This window comes from Lycorma delicatula, chromosome 11 (assembly GCF_047948215.1).
Source record: "Lycorma delicatula isolate Av1 chromosome 11, ASM4794821v1, whole genome shotgun sequence".
Lineage (NCBI taxonomy): Eukaryota > Metazoa > Arthropoda > Insecta > Hemiptera > Fulgoridae > Lycorma > Lycorma delicatula.
The window spans coordinates 24423398-24439970 of NC_134465.1; the positions used below are offsets into that span (position 1 = coordinate 24423398).

At 30.9% G+C, this 16573-nt stretch overlaps 1 protein-coding gene across 1 annotated transcript in view; it reads right to left on the reverse strand.

The window, feature by feature from the left end:
* Positions 1–2896: 2896 nt before the first annotated feature.
* LOC142332486 (uncharacterized) overlaps positions 2897–16573 on the reverse strand; it is a 40392-nt gene continuing 26715 nt past the window's right edge. Inside the window, exons 6-10 of the mRNA XM_075378936.1 lie at positions 13998–14045; positions 11741–11755; positions 8261–8311; positions 4841–4891; positions 2897–2915 (exon numbers count right to left, since the gene is read on the reverse strand). Coding sequence (XP_075235051.1) covers positions 2897–2915; positions 4841–4891; positions 8261–8311; positions 11741–11755; positions 13998–14045 — 184 coding nt within the window. The remainder of the gene's footprint in view (positions 2916–4840; positions 4892–8260; positions 8312–11740; positions 11756–13997; positions 14046–16573) is intronic.

Consider the following 16573-nt stretch of genomic DNA (forward strand, 5'->3'; position numbering starts at 1 on the left):
CCTGGGTCCCCACTCCGGGAGCCGGGACTCGGTCTTTATGTCAATGCCTCTAACAGAGACACCCCGACTGGGGCATATCCGCCGGGACTTGGTCTTTTTCGCTTGGGAGTGCGAGAGTCCCCGTGCCTCAACGCTACCGCCCAATCGTTCAAGCACGTGCGAACGGCAGCGCGGCAGAGGGCTATTAATCAAATATGTCATCACTTTTTTTAAAAAAACTACAGAGTTCCATAAATTTTCCAAAATTGGTTTTAACAGATCTTTATTTCAAATACGTCATTGTGTTTTAAAATATTAATAATATTTATAATAAATGCTGTTAGTTTATAGTCAGAGCTCAGATCTCAGAAATGTCAATATTTGAAGTTGATTTTTTGTAGTAGATACGTATGACGATATCATTCATGGAAAAGTTGTTTTTGGTCATGAAGATGTAGTTTAATGCCGAGAAAAATTCATAAAAATTGGTTTTATTTAGATCATAATTTTATTAAGGCGGGGCGAGTATATATTTATTTGGTGAGATCTTAGCGGTTATTTTATTTTTGGAGTGTATTCCGAGAAAACACTTATTGAATTCGTGTTAAGTTGCCAGATCCCGAAGTGGCGAGAGCATACGAAACTGTCACGTGGAATGCGTTAAAGCTAGTTACTATATAATTTTTTGCTTAAAACGTATAAAATTTGGTATGAGATGTAGATAGAAAACGATTGTAAAATCGGATTCTACAAAGTACAGCTAGTGTTACGGGAAGCATATATGATCAAGTTTTTGCCATATATCATACTACAAACGTTCTTCCATTTTCTTACTTAATGGAAAACCACCTTATTATTTTGTACTGCAATTGCATGCCTTTTAGTAAAACTGTCTAAATTAAGCTACTTTGATGTTTTTAGTTTCTTTTTTCTGTTAGAATAAATTTATGACTACAAATAATTTATCACTTTACTGCATAATAAAACATGATTACTCATTATTAATTTGATGGTAAATGCTATAAAATCGTGATCATTATATCAAAAATCATGCAGAAAATTATACACTTTTAAAATATAAAAATGAAACATCTTTTCTCTTCCAATCGGTTAATGTACAGAAAGAGATGACCTACTTGTAAAAGGTAAAATTTTCACTTGAACTACCATTAATAAAATAACTTATTTAAATTATTTTATCAATTTTTCAGTATTATTTTCACTTCTCATAAGTTTACAAGGATGTGAAATATAAATTAATAATTATTCATTTGAAATATTGTTATACAGACGGCATTAAAGTATAGAAACGAGTAAAGATGTATATAGCAACAAAATTACTAATTTTATTAAGAGTATTTAAATTATCTGCCACCTTGGATCCGACAAATTGAATTTTTTTTTTTGTAAATAGATAAGTGGACATTGGACGATAAATTTAGTTTAAATTTTTTTTCGATAAATATCTTTTTTTTTAGTTTTGAACAAGAAAATATTAAAAATTAAACAATTTGTAATATTAAAAGGTACATTCCTACGTTATAAATTTTTATTTCTTATTACCATCATAATTAGATCAAAGTTTACCCAACTTTTTTTTTTCTTTCTTTTTTTTTTCTTTCCGTAGCGGAGGAAAAAGCTCTGCCAGCCGCCGCCAGGTCCGTACTGATGGCAGTGCGGGGCTCTCACCCGCTAAAAAACCTCCCCTTCTACCATGCAGGTGCCGGATCTAAGCCATATGGTATGTACAGCCCCTGCATGATCACCCAGGCTCTCCACTATCCGAATCCGTGTGACCGGAAGGCGTCCCCAGGGGGCGATCGACGAACGACGACTCCGAGGAGCCCCCGCCGCCAACCCCAAGAAGCTGGCCTTCCTTGATCACCCATCATCGAACTCCAAGCCTCCATAAATTCGCATCAACTCATCCTGCCGTCGCCTCTCTTCATTGGCCTTCTCAAGTTTACACAACTAATTAAAAATTAAAGTCCAATCTTTCACAATAATAATAATAGTAAAGGTAACTGATAATTCCCAACGTTAATGAAAATTTAACGGATTGTTCAATATATGTACATTATTTACTTTAATTACCCCAATATTTAATTTTACAATTTACTTAATTATGCGATATTCTTAAGTAACGTCCGGTTATAACATTTTTGTGTCATATTGGTTGTTATACGTGAAGATTCGTCAGTTATACTGCATTTTAAGTTATATTGTTTCATTTCATATAGACAATGTTTAATATAACCCCAAAAATAAGCTAGCGGAGACAGATCTGAAAACCCGGCTAGGCTTTTATGGATCCTCTACGTCCTATCCACCAATCTGGAAATTATTCATTTAAAATTTGTTGCCGTTAGATAATAGTGAGGTAGTGCCCTATCTGGGTGAAATCATAAAATATCTAATTATCCTTCTAAATTTACCAGGATATTTACTAAAATGCTATCACCTAACCGGTTTCAAATAATGACTCTAAGATTTCTATTAAAAAAAAGGCCCTGCAATAAATTTATGTTATCCCTACCCAAAACCTTTTTTTCTTATGGTACTGTGTATGATCCCTCAATAACCAAATTCAATTCAGTAATATTTAAAGATATAGCTGCGTTCACACTATATGGCAATGAAAATAGGTATATCAGTCGATACTTGATATTAGAAAATCACTTTTTGTACCATATATATGTTGGTATAAATTTTTTGTCATAACATTTTATATATCATCAAATAATACGGCTAAATGAGGAATAGCAACTAAAAATTATTTTAAAGTTATATATATTTATAAAATTGCACGGACGCATGCACGCACGTCCACACACCCAAATACGCACAAAAATACGACCGCACACGCGCGTGCACACACACACACATACACACACACACACACACACACACGGTTTACTTACTCAAAATTCCAATTGCTGTAATGTTTTAACAGAATATTTCAATGTAGTTCAAAAACCGAAAACAAAAGAAAAACATAAAAAATTAAAACTTTAACAAAATAAGTAAGAATTATATTGTTTAATTTTATTAAAAACTAAAAATTGAAATATAAATGTCATAATTTTGGAGTATTTTGCTTCAATAGTTTGAATACGTATATTGCCACTGGTTTACAGTTGGTAATTTTAGAAATTTATACACATTAGGTGTTGTCTCACACTCAATACACTTTATCATCTTCTACCTCTTTAAACTAAGGATACTTTGTATAAACAAATTTATAGACCTAAATTTTGATGATATTACGAATGCTTAATTCACTAATCTAAAATCCATAAACGAATGGTAAAATTCAAAAATAAACTTCTTATTTGTATTATTGCATTTTGAAAGAATTATTGATAACAATTGAAATAAAAACTAAATTTTACTTTTGTGTAAAATATTATTGTATTTAATAAATATTACATTTTAAATTGCTTTTGGATAATTTTGGATAATTTTGCATAATAATTAAATATCAAAACGTCTTTAAAAACTTTTTGTTATTTTTGCAACCAAAATCTAGAAGACCTAGAAACATCAATAAGGAAAACAATTTAATATCTCCGGAGTATGATCATCATTCAATTTTATTGTAAATAATATTTTTTTAACTTTTTATTATCCAATTATAGATACATATCTTAAATGAGAAAGAAAAATATCGAAGATTACTTCAAATATGTACATGGAGACAATGAAGTCAAACTGCAAGAAAAAAAGTAGTTCATTTAAACGGTTTAGATTAGCACTCAAAACCAAAAAAAAATCTTAGGTTAACAAAATAAAAGACGGGAATTCTCAGGAAATAAGAAATGAAAGTGATTCTAAATTTATATTCAAAAAGGGGAAAAAAATTTAATTATGCGGACACTAGCTTTCAACCTGGCTATGATTTTTAAGATGATTTACTATTACGTGTTTTTATATATCTACGTAGTGTTAATTGTGAAATAAAGAAAAGCAATTAAAGATACATTTTATAAAAAAAAAAACAACATAGTATAAATACTTTTGACAAATTATTATCCGCAGATTAGAAAAGATTATTTTTCTTGGAATGAAAATACTAATGATGTGAAGATTTTCATTAATGAACAGTTTAAAAATTTCAAAAATGAAAGTTGTATTCATTACTGAAAACACAAAGCCACCTGGAATGTTATCAAACCTCCAAAATATGCAAAAATCACTGTAATTTTCTGACATATTAAAGTTCCAAACTAGTCTACGTTTTATATACACTTACTTGTACATCTAAAAAAAAAAATTGTAAACTTGAATTTTTAATGTTATTATAATTTATATTTCAATACATATAAATTCAATTCAATTCATTTATATTCAATTAGAGAAATAAAAAAGAATGTTGAATTATGCGAGCACTAGTTTTCAACCTATCTATAATTTATTATGATGATTTACGATGATGTTTCTCTATAGCTACTTAGCTCTCGCTGTTGTGAAACTACGGAAAACAATTAAAAATACAACTTACAAAAAAACAAATGAGATAAAAGAAAAGAAAAATTTATTTTTCGCAGATTAGTGACTTAGATATTTTCGCAGATAAGATATTTTTTCTTAGAATGAAAATACAACCGATAAGGTTTTACATTACCAAAGAATTTAAATATTTCAAAAATAGAAGTTGATTTCATTCCTGAAAAAAAACGAGCTACTCAGAGCGGTATAAAACCACCTAAATGTGCATCAATCACTGTAATATTGTGGCATGTTAAAATATACAAATTAGTTTACCTGTTATATCCACTAACTTGTATTTTTAAATAAAAAATTGTTAACACGGATGTTTAATTTTATTGTATTAAATAAAAATAAATCTGAGAATACTCACTTTTGACACTGATTATTCCAACAAGAACTTCCTGGAAAATTACGGTTATTACTGTGGAAAAATACACAATATTAGTAACAAGATAAAATAATAAAAATAAATACCGTTTATACATACGACTTTTTAGTTTCAAAGTTTTATAATTAATCTACTATTTCATTACAGTTTCAAAACGCCGGTAGAGTTACGTAATTTTCCCAGCTTTGATGTTGACATACTATAATCTCAAATATGTAATTACGTTTTAAAATATTAATCATACTGAATATAAATAGTAATCATACTTGCCATGAGTTTGTCGTCAAAGTTGAGATCTCAGAGATTTTGTCATTTTTTGGAGTTGATTTTTGGTTTTTGGTTGGTTGGTTACAAGTAAACTTGTAAGTTTACAAGTTTTTGTAAACTTATATGTTTACAAAAACATATAAGTTTTTTTGTCAAAACATGATATACAACATAAAAAAAAAATACAGATAAAAAGGAGTAACAATTAAATATAATTTTTTAAAGTTTAAAGTAATATGTACTTATAGAACTACATATATATATATATATATATATATATATATATATATACATACATGCTCACGGTTTACTTACGGAAAATTCAAACTGCTGTAATGATTTAAAGGATTATTTCAATGCAGTACAGAAACCGAAAAAAAAAATTAAAACTTTAAAAAAATAAGCAAGATTTAAATTGTTTCCTTTTATTAAAAGCTTAAAATTTAAATATAAATGTAAAAATTTTGATGTATATTTCTTTAGTAGTTGCAATACGTACGAGGGAAAGTCAATTATTATCCGTAATTTAGTTATATTTTTGTTTATATTGGTTAGTTACTACTATCGTGCATAGATGTCGCTTGCGTGGTTAATTTGTTATGTCTGTGCAGGTTTGATGCTGCTAGGTTAGTTCCATTATCACTGCTATGCCGTTAACCATGGCTGCTCCGAATTTCTGTTTGCACCAAAGAAGAGCAACGTTCAGTGATCCGTTTTTGTGGTCGGAAGGTGTATCAGGGGCCGAAATTTCTCGAAGATTTTAGATGAAGTACGGGAACAGTGTGTTGCTGCAACCCAGTGTCTACGAATGGAATGAAAAATTCAAAAACGGTCGCACAAGTGTTACGCACGACGAAGGATCCGGACGACCATTTACCGCCAAAAATGAGGAAAACATTGAGCGAGCACGTGACCTGGTTTTCTTAGACAGACGAGTAAGTATCGATGAAGCGGGACAACGTCTGCAAATTAGTTATGGTTCTGTCTACGAAATCGTTCACAATAAACTTGGTTTTCATAAAGTCTGTGCAAGATGGGTCCCAAAACAACTCACACGGTCGCATAAACAAACCCGCTTGGACATCTGCCAAAAACATTTGGATCGCTACGGTAACGAACGGGACATCTTCTTAGACAGAATCATCACTGGTGACGAAACATGGATCCATCATTACGAGCCGGAGAGAACGGCAGAGTCTGGAATGAGAACATCCAAATTCGCCCTGCAAAAGAATGTTCAAGACCCAACCGTCCGCAGGTAAACTGATGCTTACCGTTTTTTTGGGACTCACAAGGCCCAGTACCGGCACATTATGAGGAAAGGGGCACGACAATAAATAGTGCGCGTTACAGTGAGATGCTTACTGCCAAGCTGAAGCCTGCAATTCAAAGCAAAACGCCGAGGATTGCTGTCGAAAGGTGTTGAGTTGTTGCACAACAATGCCCGTCCACATACTGCTGCCCACACTGCTGAAACGCTCCAGAAACTCAACTTTGAAGTACCGGCTCATCCTCCGTATAGTCTTGATCTTGCCCCTTCTGACTACCTCTTGTTTGGTCCACTCAAAGAGGCATTAAGGGGCCGTCGATTTACCTCAGACAAAACAGTGAAAGAAGCGATGCATTCCTGGCTCGCATCTCAACCGAAAACCTTCTTTTATGAGGGCATCAGGAAGCTTCTGCAACGATGGACCAAGTGCGTTGAAATGCAAGGGGACTATGTTGAAAAATGATGTACATGTAAGTTTCCTATTTGTATTGCAATAAAATTTATAACATATGCGGATAATAATTGACTTACCCTCGTATATTGCCCCTTGTTTGTCGTGTTAATTTGAAAAAAATTATATAGATGAGGTTATGTCTCTACACTCATTCCACTTACCCATCATCTTCTACCCGAATAAAGAAAGGATACTTTGAAAACAAAAAAAAAATAGTTGACTAACCTTAATTTTGTTGATGTTACTACGAATGTTTAGTTTACTAATCTGAAATCCTAAAATATTTTTTCTTATTTATATTACACAGAGAAATTTATTGTTAAATTCAAACCAAATCATATTTCACATTATTTGTAAAAAAAAAAAATATTGTATTCATTTAACATAATAATTTGGATTGTTTTGAAAAAATTTTACAAATTTTTTTAAGTATAACGTTTTTCTATAAAATCCTTTTATTATTTTCAAACAAACTGAGACTTTTTTTTTTTTGTTTAACCTTCGGGTCCGTAGTTAAGCATTTATTTTCCGCTGAAGATGAGATGAATGTTTTATAGTGTGTGTGAAAAATGCATGCCTGAACGGGATTCGAATCCAGAACAAACAAACTAAGACCTAGAAATTTCAATAAGGGTAACAATTGTAATATCTTGGGCGTATTAGATTCTTTTTTTTTGTAAATAATATTTTTCAGTTTTTACTACGCATTTATAAATACACTTCCTAATTGAACAAGAAAAATATGCAAGATTACTTCTATATGTACGTAGTGACAATGAACTCAATCTGTATGAAAACGGAAATAAGTTCAATTAAACGGTTCAAATTTCTACTGAAAGCCAAAAAAATCTTAGGTTGACAAAATAAAACACGGGAATTCTCGGTAATATGAAATGAAAATGATTGTAAATTTATATTCAAAAAGAGAAAAAAAAGTTGAATTATGCGCTCACTAGTTTTCTGTCTATCGTTTATGATGATTTACGAGGATGTCTTTTAATATTGCCCCAGAGCCTTCGTTGTTGTGAAACTATGCAAAGTCAATAAAAATAGAATTTATAAAAAAAACCATGACATAAATATTTTTTACAATTTATTACCCGCAGATTACCGAAGAGGCATTTTTTCTTAGAATGAACATACTAATGGTCTGAAAGTTTTGCATTCACGAGCAGCTTAAAGATGTCAGAAATGGAAGTAGGTTTAATTTCTGAAAACAACGAGCCACCCAAAACGGTATAAAACCATCTATATGTGCACCAATTATTGTAATATTATGGCATGTTAAAATACCCAAATTAGTCAACATGTTATATCCACTAACTTGTATCGCTAAAAAAAAATTGTAATCACGAATTTTTAATTCTATTATTATTTATATTGCAAAACATATAAATCTGAGAATACTCACTTTTGAAAAGGATCATACCATCCAGAATTTCCTGGAGAATTACGGACATTGCTGCGGAAACATACACAATATTAGTAACACAAGATAAATAATTAAAATAAATACCGTTTGTACATACAGTTTGTTGTCAAATTCTAATTAATTATTAATCTACAATATCATCACTTTTTTAAAAACGCGGGCAAAGTGTTACCTAATTTTCCCAGATTTGGTATTGGTAGACTTTAATCTCAAATACGTAATTACATTTTAAAATATTAATCATACTGAATATAAATATTTATCATACATGAGTTTGTCGTCAGAGTTACGATCTCACAGAGGTAGTCAATGTTTGGGGTTGATTTTTTATAGTAGATACGTATGAGGGTATCATTCATGCAAAAGTCGTTTTCGGCCAATAAAATATTTATTAAATTTGGGTTGATTTAGATCGAAGTTGTATGAAGACGGGGCGAGTATGTTTTTGTTTGGTGAAAATTATGGGCAGGATGGTGGTTGTTTTTTTTTTGAGTGTTTTCTTAGAAAACGCTTATTGAATTCGGGTTAAGTTACCCGTAATCCGAAGTGGCGAGAGCATGCTAGACGATCAAGTAGGGTACGTCGAAATCTAGTTACTATATATTTTTTTTGCATATAACTAATAAAATTAGTTGTAAAATAAGTATAGAAAACATTTTTGGATGTGGAATTTGGTAACGAATTTATTGAACGATTGCAGAATTGATTTCCACAAAAATCCCTTTGCCAGATCTCGTACTACAAAGGTTCATTTTTTACTTAATGGAAAACTTATTATTTGGAATCTAATTCTAAACGTTTTAGTAAAACTGTCGAAATTAAGCTAGTTTGGTGTTTTAATTTTTTTTTAAATAAATTTTTACTTGTAATAATTAATAACTTTACTGCATATTAAATCATAGGTTTACTCGTTATTAATTTAATGGTAAATCCTATACCATCGTTATTATTATATTAACTAACACACCCGTCAATTCTTGGTTATTGTTAGATTTGAGTATATATATACTTTAATTAGGATTAAATGAATTCGACTGAAAATTTGATAAAACATTAACAAAATGAACATTACAGAACTTCACATAATTGAAGCTTTCGCTTTCGCCCATTTCCTCCTTTCGCTTTCCTCCCTTTCCTTCTACCATTTAATTTTAACCACACCCCGTTTCCCTTCCACCATTACACCATTCTTTCCCCCATTTTCCGCTTTCCCTTTCGCCATGTATCCCTTGGTTTCTCCCTTTCTCTTTTCTTCCTCCATTTCTCTTCTTCTCTTCCCTCTTTCGTACTTTTTCCGTTTCATTTTTTCTCCTTGTTCTTTTCCATTTCCTCTTCCCCATTTTCCTATTTTTCTTTTATCCATTTTCCTCTGCTTCCCTTTCTACATTCTTCCCTTTTACCTTTTTAGATTTTCCCTTTTCCGATTTTTCCCTCTTTCCCTTTCCCGATTTTTTCCTTTCTTCCTTTTTCTCCTCGCGTAAATCGGTCCAGCAGTTTTTTAGTCTATAGCGCCCAAACATATCGGAAACATTGAAAAGGAATCTTAAAACATTTATTATAGCGTTTGCGTCCAACAGATTGCGCTGTTTTTCAAAAAAAGCATGTATTTACCAGTCACAGGCGTAATATCTTAGGTATATAAATAGTAGATACATAAAAACACGCATATTCTAATGCAACGTTGTGCAAAAATTTCAAAGCAATCGGTGAAGAACATTTGGAGATTTAAGATTTTGAACACACGAGCATTTATAATTTTATTTGAATACCAACTTCTAAGAATTAAACTTTTCAGATGACTACCTTTATTAAAATATATGTATATAATATTTTTTTTTTACGTATTGTTTGCACTTCTCGTAAATTTACAAGAGTGTGATATATAAGTTAATAATTAATAACTTAAAATATCGACGTATAGACGACATTAAATTATAGAATAGAATAAACATCTACTTAGTTACAAAGTTACTACTTTTATTAAGAGTGTTTTAAATTTCCTGCCATATTAAATGAAACTAATTGAAACAACATATTTTGTAAATCAAAGTTAACAAATAAAGATGAATTTAGTGTAAAATATTTCTCTATAAATATCGTTTATTTTATTTTTAAGCAGTAAAATATCAAAAAAATCTCGGTTTTAATATAAAAAGTTACATTCTTTCGAAGTAACTTTTTTATTTCATATTACATTCATAGTTAATTGAAATGTTAATCATTTAATGTTAGAATTATCAGCCCAAGGCACTAACAGCTTTCACAATAGTAATAATAATAAAGGTATCTGATAATTTCCAACGTTACTAAAAATTTAATGGTTTGGTTAACTGAAATAATTTTCTTTAATTACCACAAAATTTAATTTTACAATCTATTTAAATGTGCGATATCCATAAAGAATATTCTTTTATAACTTGTTTTTTTTATATACTCTCGTATATAACTTAAAATGCCGTATTTTCTCAAATACGGCAATTTAAGTTATATTTTTTCACAATAATGTTATTTCTTAATAACTCGCTCTAATAGGAATTTTTTTTCACGTACAAATTTTTTTATGTAACCCCCACAACTAACAGACAGATCGGGGACGAAGCTGGGCATTTATGGTTCCTTTACGATCTATCCGATGTTCTGGAAATGTTTCATTTAAAATTTGCGTGCCATTCGATAATAGTGAGTTAGTGCCAAAGCCCACCGGGTTTGTTTAGTAGTTAACTCGTCATCGCAAATCAGCTAATTTTCAAGTCGAGGGTTCTAACGTTCAAATGCTAGTAAAGAGGCAGTTGTTACTTTATACGGATTTGAATACTAGATCGTGGATACAGTTGTTGTTTGGTAGTCGGGTTTCAATTAACTACACATCTCAGGAACTGTTGAACTGAGACTCTACAAAACTACACTTAATTTACATTCATACATATCATCCTCAATTAAACTCTCAAATAATATTTTACGGTGGTGGTTCCGGTGGCTAAACAGAAAAAAGAGACAGGTGGCGCCCGATCTGGGTGAAATTATGACATATCTAATTATTGTTGTAAATTTAACTGTATATTTAGTAAAATCCTATCGCCTAACCAGTTTCCATTAGTATCTGTAAGATTTCTATCAAAAATAAAAGGCCTTATAATAAATTTAAATAATCCCTTCCTAAAACGTTTTCGTTCTCACTGTACTTCGTATGATCATCTAATATCTACATTCCATTCAGTTGTATTTACAGAGGAAGCTGCATTCCTAATATATGGCTATCTGAATAGGCATACCAGTCGATACTTGATGGTAAAAAGTCACTTTTCTGCCTCATATATATTTGTATAAATTTTTTGTCACAAAATTTTATATATCATCAAAAAATACGGCTAAATAGAAAGTAACAATTAAAAATTATTTCAAGGTAATATATATTTATAGAACTACACATATACACATATATACACACGGTTTACTTACGGAAAATTCAAGCTGCTGTAACGTTTTAACGGAATATTTCAACGCAATTCAGAAACCGAAAACAAAAAAAAACACAAAAAATTAAATCTTTAACAAATTAAGCAAGAATTAAGTTGTTTTGTTTTATTAAAAGATTGAAATTATGATGTATTTTGTTTTAGTAGTTTGAGTATGTCTATTGCTACTTTTACTTATACAGTTAGTAATTTTAAAAATTTATAAAATCTTACATTATGTCTCTATAAACCATCCACTTCATCATATTCTACTGCAACAAAGGATATTTTGTAAAAAAATAAACAAATCACAAAGTTGATTGATATAAATTTTGTTGATGTTATTACGAATGCTTAATTTACTAATATAAAATCCATAAACGAATATTAAATTTAAAAAACTAACAGTTTGTTATTTATATTATTTCGAAAAATGTACTGATAACTGTTGAAACAAAAAAATAATTTCACATTGTGTAAAAAATTATTGTATTAATTAACATTATATTTTGAAATGTTTTGGAAGAATTTTACAAAATCATTAATATAAAAACGTGTTTCTATAAAATTCTTTTATATTATTTTCAACCAAAATCTAGATGTAGAACATTCAATAAGAATAACAATGTTAATATATTGAACGTATGATCATATTTTACTGTTTTTGTTAAATAATATTTTTAAATTTTTACTACGCAATTATAGATTCATGTCTTAATTGTGAAAAAAATATATACAAGATTACTTCTATTGTGTAAATTGGGACAATGAAGACAACCTGTAAGAAAAAAAACGTAATTTATATAAATAGTTTAAATTTCCATTGAAAACAAAAAAAAATTAGGTTAATAAAATAAGGCACGGGAATTCTCAGGAAATAAGAAATGATAATGATTCTAAATTTATATTCAGAAAGAAGGTTTATATTCAAAAAGAGAAAAAAAAAATTAATTATGCGGACATTAGTTTTCAACCTATTTATTTATTTTGATGACTTACGATGATGTCTTTTTATATTGCCATTTCGTTGTTGTGAAGCTATATAAAGTCAATAAAAATATAAAAAAAAGTTATATAAATACTATCAACAATTTATTGTCCGCAGATTTGAAACTGGAGTGCCGCCCATAGACTTACAAGCGCAAATGAGAGCTGCAATAGTGAATGGAGGGGACAGCAAGGAGGCAATTGACGGTCTCTACATGGCTTGGTGTGACAGATGGCGAGATTCAGACAAAGGAAGGTGGACCTATGGGCTCATATGAGACGTCAGGAACTGGGTGGAGCGAAAGCACGGTAATACAAGCTACGAATTCACCCAGTTCCTGTCTGGACATGGATGTTTTCGATATTACCTGTACAGGATGGGCAGATGCCATACAAGTCGCTGTCACGATTGCGGCGGACTGGATACAGCAGAGCATGTAGTATTTTTTTGCCCTAGATGGCGCAACTTCCGCGTAGTGCTCGAGGGTCAGGGTGTGGAGGGGGCCAACAATATAATCGAGGTAATGCTCAGCAATGGCAACAAGTGGGAGTGTGTCTCGACTACGATCGCATCAATGATACGAGAGAAGGCAAATGAAGAGAGGCGATGGCAGGATGAGTTGATGCGAATCTATGGAGGCTTGGAGTTCGATGATGAGTGATCAAGGGAGGCCAGCTTCTGGGGGTGGGCGGCGGGGGCTCCTCGGAGTCGTCGCTCGTCGATCGCCCCCTGTGGACGCCTTCCGGTCACACGGATTCTGATAGTGGAGTGCCTGGGTGATCATGCAGGGGCTGTACATACCATATGGCTTAGATCCGGCCCCTGCATGGTAGAAGGGGAGGTTTTTAGCGGGTGAGAGCCCCGCACTGCCGTCAGTACGGGCCTGACGGCGGCTGGCAGAGCTTTTTCCTCCGCTACGGAAAGAAAAAAAAAAAAAATATATATATATATATATTTGAAACTACATATATTATTTTTTAGAATGTAAATACTAATGATCAGAAAGTCTTGCGTTAAAGAACAGCTTAAATATGTCGACAATGGAATTTAATTGCATTCCCGCAAACAACGAGCCACCCGGCAAGGCATAAAGTAGTTCCTCAGTTTCCTCAGTGTGCAAAAATCACTGTAATTTTGTGACATGATAAAATATCCAACCAAGTCCTCATATAACAACCGCTAACATGTACTCCTAAAAAAAAAAAACTGTAAACAGGAATTTCTAATTTTATTTTACTTTATATAGAAAATAAATAAATCTGAGAATACTCACTTTTGAAATTGATTATTCCACCCAGAATTTCCTTGAGAACTACTGACACTACAATGAAAAAATATACAATATTAGTAACATATAGAATTATTAAAATAAATATCATACGTCCATGCAAATTTCTCTTTTCAAAGTTTCATTATTAATCTACTATTTCACTTATATAAACATTTCATTTATAAACGCCGGCAATGAGTTACATAGTTTTCCTAGCTTTGGTATTGACAGATTTTAATCTCAAATACGTCATTGCGTTTTAACATATTAATCATACTAAATATAAATATTAATGATACATTATCTGAGTTTGTCATGGGAGTTGAGATGTAATAAATTTTTGGGGTTGATTTTTTGTAGTAATTACGAACAAGGGTTCGTTCATGCAAAAAAGTCCTTTTTGGCCATGAGAATGTAGTTTAATGCCGAGAAAATTTTATTAAATTTGGCTTTATTTAAAGCTGTTTGAATGCGGCGCGACAATGTATTGGTTTGGGTAGATTTTGGGCTGGATGATTGTTTTTTTTTGTGGGGGGGGGGGGTGTGTTTTATGATAAAACGCTTATTGACTTCGGGTTAAGTTTCCTTTGTCGCAAAAAGGCGAGATGATCACGTAGGGTGCATCAAATGCTAATTACTATATATTTTTTGCTTGAAACGTATAAAATTGATTGTAAAATTTAAATAGAAAACATTTTGAATATACATTTTGGAAAAGAATTTAGTAAAAAATTGTAGAATCGGTTTCTACAAAGTCCCTTTGTGATGGGGGAGAAGCAATATTATCAAGTTTTTGCCAGATCTCGTACTACCGAAGGTTCTTTTTTTTAATGGAAAAACACATTATTATTTTGTACTATAATTCTAAACTTTTTAGTAAAACTGGCAAAATTAAACTATTTTGTTGTTTTTTTTCTTATTTTTTTATTTGTAATAATTTATCAGTTTAGTGTATATTAAATCATTCGCTTACTTCTTAGTAACTAAATAGTAAATTCTATACTATCGAGATTATCATAATAATTACGAAGGAAGTTGTATATTTTTAAAATATAAAAATGAAACATATTTTGCCTTCCAATCGTTTGATACACATAGAGTTATTACTTACTTCTAAGAGTTAAATTTTTAAGGTAATCTATCATTATTATAATATTTTATTAAAATTTTTTTTATCAATTTTTCAATACTATTTGACTTATTGTAAATTTTCAAGAGTGTGATATATAAATAATTAATAAATAACATGAAATATTGTTATACAGACGACATGAAAGTATAGAAACAAATACAGATCTACATAGTTACAAAGTTATTACTTTAGCAGGAGGATTTTAAATTTCTGCCACTTTGGATTCGAGAAATTAAAACAACATGATTTTAAAATCCAAAGTGGACATATGAAAATGTATTTAGATTAAAATATTTCTCATATAAAAGATAAATATAATTTTTTTAGTTTTAAGCAATAAAATATCTAAAAAATATCTTTTTTAATATAAAATGTTACATTCTTCTGCAGTATCTTTTTAATTTCTTATTATCTTCATAGTTAGATCAAAGTTACAAACAGTTAATGTTAGAATTAACAACGCAATCATTAATAACAACGGCTTTCACAATAATAATAAATCGGACTGATAATTTCCAACGTTCATGAAAATTTAATGGTTTGCTCGACTCATATTATTTACTTTAATTACCGCGCTATTTAATTTTACAATTTACTTAAATGTGCTATATCAATAAGTAATATCCGGTTATAACTTCCCTTCCGGTTATAACTTACTTGTATGATGTTGGTTGTTATATGTTAATATTCGTCAATTATACGCCGTTTTAAGTTATTTCCTTTCATTATTATTTTGTTGTATAACAATATTTTTTACTAATAATTCTCTCTCACAAGAATTTTGTTTCATATTCAAGAATTTTGTTTTTCATATGTATTCAGTTTTATATGGCCCAAAAACTAATAACCTAAAGGTGACAGATCTGGAAACCGGGCTGGGCTTTTACGGTTCCTTCACGACCTGTACGATCATCTGGAAATATTTTATTTAAAATTTTCGTGTGGTAAGATAATAGTGATGTAGTGCCCCATCCCACCGTGCTGTTCCAGCGGTTAACTCGTCATCGGAAATAGCTGATTTCGAAGATGAGATTTTTAAGGTTCAAATCCTTGTAAAGTCACATACTTTTATACTGATTTGAATACTAGATCGTGGATACCGGTGTTTTTTGGTGGTCGGGTTTCAATTAACCACACATCTCAGGAACGATTGACCTGAGACTGTACAAAACTACACTTAATTTACATTCATACATATCATCCTCAATTATCCTCTCAAATAATACTTTACGATGGTGGTTACGGTGGCTAAACAGAAAAAAGAGACAAGTAGTTCCCCATCTGTGTAATTCATAACATATCTAATTATCATTCTAAATTTAACTGGATATTTAGTAAAATCCTATCGCCTAACCGGTTTATATAAGTATTTGTAAGATTTCTATCAAAAATAAATGGCCTTACAATAAATCTAAGAAATCACTGCCCAAACGTTTTCGTTCTAACT